The following is a 12441-nucleotide window of genomic DNA, read 5'->3' as shown; positions in this document are numbered from 1 at the left end:
ATATGACAGCTGCTGGACGCTGGGTGTTGAAGGAGAACATGCAGCTATATGACAGCTGCTGGACGCTGGGTGTTGAAGGAGAACATGCAGCTATATGACAGCTGCTGGACGCTGGGTGTTGAAGGAGAACATGCAGCTATATGACAGCTGCTGGACGCTGGGTGTTGAAGGAGAACATGCAGCTATATGACAGCTGCTGGACGCTGGGTGTTGAAGGAGAACATGCAGCTATATGACAGCTGCTGGACGCTGGGTGTTGANCACCCCTATAGGACGCAGTACTCACCCCTATAGGACGCAGTACTCACCCCTATAGGACGCAGTACTCACCCCTATAGGACGCAGTACTCACCCCTATAGGACGCAGTGAGGTCGGGTGCCGTATATAAGCTGCAGTTCAGGAGTGATTGTGTTGGACAGAAGCGCGTTCTGCGCGGCGGTTTGTTCGTCGCGGCGCCGGTCTTTGCGCAGCCTTTTGATGCCGGGCCGGTGCACCAGGAACGCGTTGTCCAGCACGTGGAACTCGTAGTCCAGTACGCACATAATGTACATCTGCAACATGTTATGTACATCTGTAACACTTTATGTGCATCGGTTAGGCGTTATGTGTATCGGTTAGGCGTTATGTGCATCGGCAACACGTTATGTACATCTGCAACACGTTATCTACATCTGCAACACGTTATCTACATCTGTAACACTTTATGTGCATCGGTTAGGCGTTATGTGCATCGGCAACACGTTATGTACATCTGTAACACCTTATGTATCACACAATATCGCCTAACTAAAACTACTTTATTACTAGGGGTGACCCCTCTATTTACTAGCACGTAGAACAATAACTGACCTGAGTCATTTTATCGGATCGTCCTTCCCAAGACAACCTCTCCTCGTAGAGCGGCTCGAGATTAGTTCCGACGTAAATAGGCTCCCAGCGAGTGTAGGGCGCATGTCTTTTAGCCACTGTCGTGACGGTTAAAGTTTCCCCTAAACCAGACTCGGCCCAAGCCCTAAGACCAGGCACTAAATGGCATTGAGGACACACAAATTTATGGAAGGGGATTGCAGCTCCCCGTCTTAGCAGTCGCACCAAGCTGGTCTTTGTGGCCGGTGGACGTATGCCAGACTTCACCTCAAAGATTGGCAAGACGTAGACTCGTCGGTGAGGTTTGGTCTCGCGAGATGCGTCTCGAGTTGACATCAAAGCCAGGAAACGAGAGATGAAGTTCAACGAAGGGTAGAGTTCGACGTCACTAGCTAGCACGAAGTACGTCGCAGCGGCTATGCGTGCGACGTTACGAGCGACGTTGACTGGATACGTGAGGTTGTGGCTACTTTTATATGTTGGACCATTCGTGGACGGCGGGGGAAGTGAGCAAGAAGGAACCAAAACGTCTTCTATTTTAGGGATAGAAGACGGAAGATGGTCTACGGGGAAAAAAATATGGAATGTAGTGAACTGAGCAACAAGAGGTCTGCATGCTCTTAGGAACGCAATCGTATTGAGCGTGGCGTTAAAATCCTCCCCTGGAGCGAACACCGCAACACTGATCGGTCCCCGCCATCTTTCCACCAGGGGGGACAGGTTGTGCAGGTACGTGTAATCTGCGTGTGTGGTATACGTGACGGAAGCGTTACACGCAGGTTGTTCAATGGCAGTTAAGTGGTTGAAGAGAACCCAATGGTTTCCATGAAACGAAGCTCGGGGCAAGAGTTGCGGTGTACTGCAGAGATGAAGGTCAGGATGTGCTCGCTCTTGTACAGACGCCCATTGCAGGGGTCCATCCAAGTCTGAATCAGGAGAGTATTCCCCAGCTTCCCCTTGCTGAGTCAAGTTGTCATGTGGTCCGTGGGGAGGAGAGACGCTGTTGCCACGGGGAGGCGAAAGATGTAGCAACACGTACAACGCAAAGACGATGTTGAGGAAAACACTGCCACGCACCAGCGCTGAGCGACGGGTCCCAACCATTACCTACAAACCACAGCAAAATTATTTCGATATAGCACTGAAAAAAATACCAACATAGTTTCCTTAACCAAAAACCACAATAAAATTACTTTGTCATTGCATCGAAAAAAATCCACCTATTCCCCTTATAAATATCACTGAAAATTTGTAGAGTTAAAATTCAGTTATAAAGCATGTAATTTAGAGCTTCATACCAAGGACTCTGCCCAGAGCGCCGTACCGGCACCGCTGCACAGAGCGCCGTACCGGCACCGCTGCACAGAGCCCGGTACCGGCATCGCTGCACAGAGCGCCGTACCGGTACCGCTGCCCAGAGCGCCGTACCGGCACCGCTGCCCAGAGCGCCGTACCGGCACCGCTGCCCAGAGCGCCGTACCGGTATCGTTGCAAAGAGAGCGCGGTACCGGTACCGCTACACAGAGCGCCGTACCGGTACCGCTGCACAGAGCGCCGTACCGGCACCGCTGCACAGAGCGCCGTACCGGCACCGCTGCCCAGAGCGCCGTACCGGCACCGCTGCACAGAGCGCCGTACCGGCACCGCTGCACAGAGCGCCGTACCGGCACCGCTGCACAGAGCGCCGTACCGGCACCGCTGCACAGAGCGCCGTACCGGCACCGCTGCACAGAGCGCCGTACCGGCACCGCTGCACAGAGCGCCGTACCGGCACCGCTGCACAGAGCGCCGTACCGGCACCGCTGCACAGAGCGCCGTACCGGCACCGCTGCACAGAGCGCCGTACCGGCACCGCTGCACAGAGCGCCGTACCGGCACCGCTGCACAGAGCGCCGTACCGGCACCGCTGCACAGAGCGCCGTACCGGCACCGCTGCACAGAGCGCCGTACCGGCACCGCTGCACAGAGCGCCGTACCGGCACCGCTGCACAGAGCGCCGTACCGGCACCGCTGCACAGAGCGCCGTACCGGCACCGCTGCACAGAGCGCCGTACCGGCACCGCTGCACAGAGCGCCGTACCGGCACCGCTGCACAGAGCGCCGTACCGGCACCGCTGCACAGAGCGCCGTACCGGCACCGCTGCACAGAGCGCCGTACCGGCACCGCTGCACAGAGCGCCGTACCGGCACCGCTGCACAGAGCGCCGTNGTACATAAAGAGCTGCTAGCGGACAGCAGCTGTACATAAAGAGCTGCTAGAGTACAGCAGCTGTACATAAAGAGCTGCTAGCGAACAGCAGCTGTACATAAAGAGCTGCTAGCGTACAGCAGCTGTACATAAAGAGCTGCTAGCGTACAGCAGCTGTACATAAAGAGCTGCTAGCGCACAGCAGCTGTACATAAATGAGCTGCTAGCGTATAGAAGCTATACATATAAAAATACAAGAGTTGAGTATGAAATGTGAAGTTGGTGACGTAAAGCTCATGGATTGTTCTTGTCATCCGAAATAATCAGAGAAATAGGCACATATGCGTTAATGCATGCTCATTATATAAACATGCACTGATTTGTGTACATGCAAAATGTTGATAGTTTTGATACAACATTAATGCCATGCTGCGCTCTGGCTTGCGAAATCTGCTTCTCAACCGCAAGACCGCGGTAATCTACGGGCTCTGAGTCTAATATTACAGTATTGAAATAAATTTTATATCTGGGCTTTGCCTTCCACAAAACAAGAGCGGTAAAATTGGCGAAGAGGAGGAGAGCAGATGGTGTACGACTCGGAGGAATTGTTATTAGAAATGTTCAGGGAGAAACAATTAATAATTAAAAAAAATTGCGCTGCAACTTCTCCACGCGACAAAATTTCTTCTCGCTTCGAATCACCGACATGTGGAACAGCCTCCCCGATGACATCGTTGGCGCTCCAAGTATGAACGCGTTCAAGAACAGACTAGATAAGGCTATGGAAAAATATATGTTCAGATTTGAAATGCCTAGCACCATATCGAACCTGGTGGAAGTCTAGTAGCTACTTCAAACTATCGTCAGTCATGAAAAGATCCGGTCAAATGACACGAGTTTAGATCTATGAACAAGGCACGAAAAGGAAAAGAATCGGCGACAGGCCACATCAGGCCTACACTTCAGCGCCGACATCACTATGTTATGTTATGTTATGTTAATATGTGGTTTAGTCTTACGGTAAATAGAGCAGCAATAAAGCGGAGAGGTAAGGACTGGTCTAGTCCGGTGGAGACAGCAGCAATGTTGGGGGAAAGATGTCGTGCACGGTAAAGAAAGCAGCAATGTTGGGGGAAAGCTGTCGTGCACGGTAAAGAAAGCAGCAATGTTGGGGGAAAGACGTCGTGCACGGTAAAGAAAGCAGCATTACTGGGTGAGGGCGGAGGTAAAAAGGAAGAGTCAGTGAAAGTGGTAGGTAGAGAAAGGCAATGTAAAGTAGGTTAGAAGGAAAAGAGTCACGGTGAGTGGAAGAAATTGGCAATATTAGAGAGGAGATTATGGAGAAGATTTAGGACTGGAAGAGAGTGACGATATTAGGAAGAAGGTTAGGCGGACGAGTCACGGGGAGTGAGAGTGTTAATATTAGAAAGGAGTTTACACGGAAAAAGAGTCAGGGGGAGGGGAAGAGAGAACAGCAAAATTAGAGAGGAAGTTAGGAGGAAAAGTCAGGGGGAGGGGAAAAGAGTGTAAATATTAGAAAGGAGTTTAGACGGAAAAGAATCAGGAGGAGGGGAAGAGAGCGGCAATATTAGGGAGTAGGTTAGACGGAAAAGAGTCAGGAGGAGGGGAAGAGAGCGGCAATATTAGGGAGGAGGTTAGACGGAAAAGAGTCAGGGAAGAAGGGAAGAAAACAGCAAAATTAGGGAGGAAGATACACGGAAAAGAGTCAGGGGGAGGGGAAGAGAGCGGCAATATTAGGGAGGAGGTTAGACGAAAAAGAGTCAGGGGGGAGTGGATGAGATGTGATGCCGCAGTGCAGTGCCCCGGCTGCCCGCCGGGGGAAAGGCCAAAGGGGAGGAGGAGAAAAAGAGTTTAGTGAGAGTTTGGGTGAAATGAGTGGAAGAATAATGTGGTGAGGAGATTATACGATGTATACGTGACACCGTATATACCTAACTCAGATTACAAGATGTCAGAGTATGATAACCAAACATCTCATGCGAAAGGGATACCTACACTTAAATTAGTACAACCATAAAAAAAATAGATGAAATAATACATTTTTTCAGGTATCGAGTTAAATAGTTCTTAGGTACCTATATTCATTAAATGATATACTTATAAACAACACAATGTAAGGATTATAATTCGTAATATTACTGTAGAAACAACACAGTTCGTCAGAAAGCACAAGAAATAGTATAAAATTCTAGAAAATACATCAATCGCGCTTTCAGGGAAAGAACTGAAGTAATAAGAGGTGTAAGTAAACACCTAATGTCATGTACCTAACTCTGCTCACTCAATCAGTAAGAAAACTGCTCAGAACCTCAAGTCAACTAAATCTAAATGTCGTCCATGACTTAATTAACCTTTTAGCTTAACTCCAGCCAACTCGAAGTCTTCTGTTAAATTCTTGAAAGGAAAGAGATTATGATGAATATTTCGGCCAGGTATCTTATAAATTTTGAATGGTCTCTAATGATAGAATTTGCCAAGGTCACCGCAATCTTATTTTTGAAATGTAAGCTCAAATTGACTAAAAAAAGGCTAGTACATATTCCCTGAAATGCGAGGGCAGAGATTACATATCTCACTCACCATGAGGCAATAACAGACAACTGAGAAGAGTGTAAGATCACGATTTCGTAACGCCAACTCCTAGACGGGAGCTATAAAGTTTTCAATTCGTTCTCTTTAGTTGTGGGCAAAAGTGCAACGAAACTGCGTTTTTCCGGTAAAATCCACTCCAGAAAGTTCATCAGGTTGTAAGTTATCGGAGATCGTAGAAGATTTAAGGTTGTACCTTTAGATAAGAGACAACAAACATGATAAGTCGCTTCACTGGATAGAGTATTAGAGGTGCATGAAGGAGAAGCCATGTCTACTCCAGCACGCAAGGCTGGCCGAAGGCTACGAGGGAGCTACACCACACATCCTTCTTTCCTGCGTCACGGCACGCAACTGAATCCAGTATTCCAGAATCCAGTTGAATCTCTCATCTGCAGTCCTTCCAAGCGACAGTTCAAAGAGGGGTTTAAGCTCTTCTTTTGGCCATATTGATGACATTTCTCGTTTTTTACAACGTTTTAACTCAGCAATGGGTTAAGCTTGTGAAGGATTTCAAAGCTCCCCCACAAAATAAAGTCATTTGTTTGTAGTATAATTGTTTAATAAATTTTGTGTATGAGATCAGAAAAAGTTTCCACATATGTGAGAATTCTTTTTAATGTTTTTTACTTATAAACTTGAAATGCATAGTATAAAACGGCTTTGCAAGTACTAAATGTTAGCAAAAATTCAATATCGGAATCTTTTTACATTTCTATATGATACGAAGGAAAACACATAACATTACAATGTAAATTTGCTTTTTCATTCATTGAACATGCGGATCTATTGGCATTGTATATCGCTGTATTCCAAGATCCAAGTAGGAAAGAGACTTTCCCTGAACCAAAATTGCCAATGCGACTCCCATAGCGCCAGATGAGGTTTACGATTCGTTTCACTTGAATGTATAATATCAACTCATCTTTAAAAAAATGTACTCACTGCAGTGAGTGACAGAGAGCGCATTTTCTCGTCGACGAAATCGTGAAGTCACGGACGGACAGACGAGCACAATAGCGCTTTTTTCTCCATAAATGAGAAAATGCGCTTAAAATAAACCCATTTGATTAAAAAATGTAGCCAAGAACAATTTATGCAATAAAGCAGTTCATCCAGTCTTTATTATAGATGATTCTTGATTCACCGACACATTCAAATTTGTTCACGTCGGCAAACATGATTCAGGGTAGAGTTGCCTGAAAAGTTAAATGTTTAGGGGCATAGGTGATAGAATAGAAATGTCGGCACTGAAGAAATAGGCCCATGGCCTGTTGCCGATTCTTGTGCTTTTCGTGGCTTGATTGCACAAGGGATCCGGCCTTATGAACCCGATCTTTCCATAACTGACGAATTGATTGATTGAGATAGCTGCTGGACTTATTGCAAGGCTCGTAAGGTGCTTGGCATTTCATGAATGAACATATGCTCTTTAGCTCAAGTCAGCCGCAGCTCAGGTCAGCAAAGTTTTCATGGATGTTACATTACATCAAAGCATTAGATTACCTCCACAGTTAATCCGACTCTCCACCCTAATAAAGTTATAAACCCTTCCGGATCCAGCCTACCCTCATTGGCTTTGGCAAGGTGGAGAAGCGTTCCCAGTAAGGGGTGCTGGAGCCGATTATTGGCTGCAGAAAGGTGGAGAGACAAGGTAGTTGCGTGGGAAAGTCCATGATATAGTGTTGACTCCATGAAGACTTTGATATAGTGTTGACCCCATGAAGACTTTGTTGGCTCCGTATGTCCTGAGCGGTGGCTGCGGACATACGGCGCTATGGCTTTACGCTGTTTCGGAACTTGTATGCGTTCTGCAACACCGTATTAGTGACACTAAATGTAGATGTCCGGCTAGAGTTTCGGTAACTTATTGGCAGTTGAAGACGGGCGTTGGTAAGTGTCACTAAGGGACTCTACATCTCACGTTCGAATCTGATTACTTGCAATTCGTCGTGAACTCTACTTCGGTTTGTTAGTAGGAAATCTTTGAAATACATCAATAGCAATGGGACTCTAAGCTAATCTTGAATATGTTGCGCCATTGTTGGCTGAGCCCGGAATCCAGTATCACCTGCTTCCTGCTTGGCTGCTTCAACTAGGTATGTGCACAAAAAATTTTTTTTCCTTTTATCGTAATGAAAATTACACCACTGAAAAGAGAAAAATTTTTAGAAAAATATCATATAAGTATGAGTGAAGTAGGTCGAAAAATGAAAAAGATATGAATTTTTTCGTATTTCCTATTTCACCCCAAAAATGGACCAACTTCTGTCACTTTTTTTGGAAAAACTATCATTTGTAGGTTTCCTATGAGCCAATTTCAAAGTTTTTAGTACCATTGGAAAGCTCATGTTGTAGGCTATCTATTCTAACTAGAATAAAATACTTAAAAAAAAACTTTTTAAAAAACCACGTTTTTCTTGTGGACTAAAAAGTAGAAAATAAATTGTGGCTCGCCCCAAAAAACGTGTGTCGGGCAGATTTATGATTAAAGCGAAAAGCACACAACACATGAAAAACGTTGTTGCGAGCCAATTTACTTGCCCTGACCGCCTGACGTATGTATCGATGATACGCAGCGTAAGCGCCTGCTGGTCTATAACGTCAGCGCCCGCACGTCATACTATATATATACTATTTATATATACTTTACTCAATTAAGCTAATTTAGGTCTCTAATTGCTAGTTTTTATGATTTTATCTGAAATTGTTAGGCGAAAATAGCCTGCATGCCGAATTTCAGATCTCTAGAGCAATCAGAAGTGGGCTAATTTTCATTGTCAATTTTAACAACAAACAAACAAACAAACAAACGCGAAGCTAAGCTAAGAAAAACGTGTTAATAAAACATTTTGGTTGAGACTTTGACTGCAGGTGGGTGGGGGAAATGGGTGCAACTGCTAGATATGAATGCTATAACTTAACTTAAAGGCAGAATTGGATGGAATAAATTTCAGCTTCATGGCCTTGGCACCATAATTGAGCTTAAAAATATGAAATTAAATAGAATACGCAAATAAAATTTACTAGTAATAATAATATTAATTATTTTTGTTAATATTAATTCTTAACTAATTATAATAAATATTAATGAATATTGATATTTAATAATATTAAATATGATCATCATCGTCATGTCACATCTCATCTCGTCTCATGCCTCGTCTCATCTTGTCTCATCTCGTCTCATGCCTCGTCTCATCTTGTCTCATGCCTCGTCTCGTGCCTTGTCTCATCTCGTCCCATGCCTCGTCTCATCTCTTCTCATGCCTCGTCTCATCTCATCTCGTGCCTTGTCTCATCTTGTCTTGTGCCTCGTCTCATCTCATCTTGTGCCTCGTCTCATCTCATCTTGTGCCTCGTCTCATCTCATCTTGGGCCTTGTCTCATCTCGTCTCGTGCCTCGTCTCATCTCGTCTCATGCCTTGTCTCATCTCGTCTTATGCCTCGTCTCATCTCGTCTCGTGCCTTGTCTCATCTCGTCTTGTGCCTCGTCTCATCTCATCTCGTGTCTCGTCTCATGCCTCGTCTTGTGCCTCGTCTCATGCCTCGTCTCATGCCTTGTCTCGTGCCTCGTCTCGTCTCGTATCTCGTCTCGTCTCGTGTCTCGTCTCGTCTCGTGTTTCGTCTCGTGTCTTGTCTTGTGTTTTGTCTCATGCCTTGTCTCGTGTCTCATCTCATGTTCAATCTCATTTCTTGTCTCACGTCTCATCTCATGCTTATCTCCTTGTCTCATGCCTTGTATCATGTCCAATCTCACATCTCGTCTCATGTCTCATCTCATCTCATGTCCAATCTCATGTCTCGTCTCGCATCTCATCTCACATCTCGTCTCGCGTCTCATCTCGCATCTTGTCTTGCGTTTCATCTCACATCTCGTCTCACGTCTCATCTCACATCTCGTCTCATGTCTCGTCTCGTAGCTTGTCTCATGCATCATCTCATGTCCCCTCTCATGTCTTGTCTCATGTCTCATCTCATGTCTTAGTCTCGGCAGTAGTTCAGGACCAGCGTACCTCACTGGCTCATGACTGAACTGAACGTAAACAGCGTGACAGGACATGGTAGAAAAACTGTCCGAATGGCTGCAAAGATCTGAAATTTCGAGAGCATGCTTTAAAAACTATAATCTTGATTTCAAATTATCTTTTATTAATTTCAAAATACGATATCCATGTTTATTTCCCGCCCAAATGTTACCTCTTGCACATCCCAGCTAAGCAGGTACTTGATAGACATTTCTCAAAAAAAAAAAAAAAATGATGTCATCATAGTTCAAGTTTTTTTAGTTCGTTTCCAAACAAAAATCAATCAAATTAAGCTAACATTTTGGCGGGACTTTCAAAATTAAATACCTTACGCGCGCCGATGCGGAAAGTGGCTGTCCGCCATTTTGCCAGCATTGTTTACATTCGAGCGTACTTTGTGCACATACCTACTTCAACCTGCTTGTCCTGTCATAATGATAATAGGCCTACTTCAACCATTATACTTCACACTTCACTGGTCGTGGCCGACTCGTGGTCGTGGGAGGGCGGTGGGACGTGGTCTACCATCAATGACAGTTATGACACATAGCCTCATAGGTAGCCTAGGTTGAATTTGAAACTCAGCAGCTACTGTCTACTGAACAGTCTGAACTTAACTTGCTGCACGTCTATAGTCTATACTATATATAATACTATCCAGTATCCACTAGTATCCAGAATTACAATTTGTAGACTGTATTTTCTGTAGAGTTTGAAAACCACATCAATGACATAATAACTAGCTACTAAGCTTTTTTGATCATGCTAGAAAGTTGTATCTTGTGTGTTTGAAAATTAGGTAGGTTCTATTGAAAGCTGGTATCATCTTACTATCATAAGTGCTCTAACAACATTAGTGATTAGTCTTTAGTGGCAACTGGCAACTGTGGCATTGACTTATTGACAGTACTCATTAGACACTAGACAGTTGGACTCAAAAAATGAAGTCCAAAAAAGTCTCTGCTTTACTAAATGCCAATTGCCACTGCACTTGGCACAGGGCACTTAGATTATTTGTCTAGTACTTATAAGGCTTAATAAGGGTCCAAGGGGATTTAGCAAAGAGTCTTTTTTTTGCATTTTCTCATTTATGGAAAAAAAGGCGCTATTGTGCTTGCCTTGTCCATCCGTGGATCCGTCCGTCTGTCTGTCTGTCCGTGACTTAACGTTTTCGTCGACGAGAAAATGCGCGCTGTCACTCACTGCAGTGAGTACTGAGTTGTATTTTTTCTAACATAGCCACAGCTTTCTTACCATTATCGGAAATTCGGAACCATGCTGCATTTTGCTACAAGCCTGTAACTGCAAGTTGCCTGTTGCATTATTTTCATTGGATGTATTATTCTAAACTGATTTTTAATAAATGTGTATTGTCAAGCCAAAAAACTCTAAAGTTATTTGAAAATATTAAAATAACCGTGGCTTACTGTGCACAAGCAGTGGATCCCAAAGTAATGCAAGTGGCCTGTGGCAGCACTACTGTTTGCCAGTGCATGTAATGATTGACATGATCTCTCTGAAGGCTGCCAGCTCTATGGCTGAGCTGTTGTTGTTAGTGTTGTTGTTGTAATCGCCCATCCTGGTACTGGTAGTGGCGACTAGCCAGGGCGCAGAAGATGGAAGCAGCGTCGCCAATATATGGGTTTTTAAGCTCAAAGCGTCGCCGACCATTTTTAAGATGCATCGCCGGGTAATTTTTAATGAAAAGCCATTTATGCTGAGTAATGACAAACTATTTACAAGCCACGAACTTATTTACAAGGTTGCATGCACATGTTACCCCAAATAACTAATTTTACCCTAAAAACAGTCCGATTGTACAGCAAGTATCAACTGAACATGTAATAAAGCAGTCTGACCGCTCTAATGTGACCAAAACTATGCAATCGAAAAAACTTTGTTTACATTTTTTTGCGGGAACTCATTGCAACTGATTTCCGGACAAGCTTCGCTGCAACGTAATCCATCCAACGTACCGGGAACCTTACTTTTTTTCTAAATAGTTGGAGACGAGAAGACTGAGAAATATATTAAATGCAAGAATTTCAATCTAAATGTGTCGGCAAGATTTTCTGAAGGTGAAAATTTGGCTACTGAAGCGTCGCCAAAGATCTTGCAATATTCATCCACTCTGCACAGTGGGTGACTAGGGACTCAGGGAGGGGGGGTGATAGGTCAGTTTTTCTGGGCACTTGGTGCTACTGGTAGTTCTACGACCATAACTGGCTTGCTGACTTGCCAGAACCATTTTATTGCATTACACAACACCCTGGACAAGCCGGGGTACTCGTTTATCAACCAGAGTTGGATGAATGGCTGAGTTAGCCATGAGCTGAGCTTCCCGGTAGAACTTGTCATCAGTGGGACTTGAACCCGGGCGCTGGGTGCGAGGGACAGAGTCTCTCACCACTGCACCACCACAGCTCTATGGCTGAGCTGACTCTATTCAGGGCCCCAGGGGAACTGGAATTGCTAAGCAAGCTATCAAAACAATTTTTCAAACCTGCTGCTGAATTTTTCTTTCTCATACTATCCCCAGGCACATGCTGATTTGATATGGTTTCTCCTTGCTCTACTGTGTCAGTGCATCTAAGTCTCAAAATATTAATTATTAGACCATAATACCTATTTGCACATGTGCATATAATTCCTTGTTAGAAGTGCCAATGACTGCCCTGCCACTCATAAATGGTGCATTACTTCTGTCCTTCTTAGTTTTACAACTAAAGTTGCCGTTTTACCAACAG

The 12441-nt window shown here is 44.8% G+C and overlaps 1 protein-coding gene across 1 annotated transcript; it reads right to left on the bottom strand.

Moving 5' to 3' along the window:
• Window positions 1–354: 354 nt before the first annotated feature.
• LOC108671186 (beta-1,4-glucuronyltransferase 1) lies at window positions 355–5992 on the bottom strand. Its single transcript, XM_018158683.2, has 3 exons — window positions 5658–5992; window positions 851–1975; window positions 355–552 (listed from the first exon to the last, which is right to left on the bottom strand). Exons 1-3 carry the CDS (start codon window positions 5658–5660, stop codon window positions 355–357), a joined length of 1326 nt encoding a protein of 441 aa, XP_018014172.2. The 5' UTR covers window positions 5661–5992.
• Window positions 5993–12441: the final 6449 nt, after the last annotated feature.

The sequence above is a fragment of the Hyalella azteca genome, unplaced genomic scaffold, assembly GCF_000764305.2.
Source record: "Hyalella azteca isolate HAZT.00-mixed unplaced genomic scaffold, Hazt_2.0.2 contig10672, whole genome shotgun sequence".
NCBI lineage: Eukaryota > Metazoa > Arthropoda > Malacostraca > Amphipoda > Hyalellidae > Hyalella > Hyalella azteca.
The sequence above is the reverse complement of the archived record's forward strand: the minus strand, read 5'-3'. Positions and strand labels throughout refer to the sequence as shown.

Excerpts from the sequence above, each read along its gene's own strand:
- LOC108671186 (XM_018158683.2), bottom strand. Across the intron at positions 553-850 it reads GATCCGATAAAATGACTCAG|ATGTACATTATGTGCGTACT; the intron begins GTCAGTTATTGT and ends AACATGTTGCAG.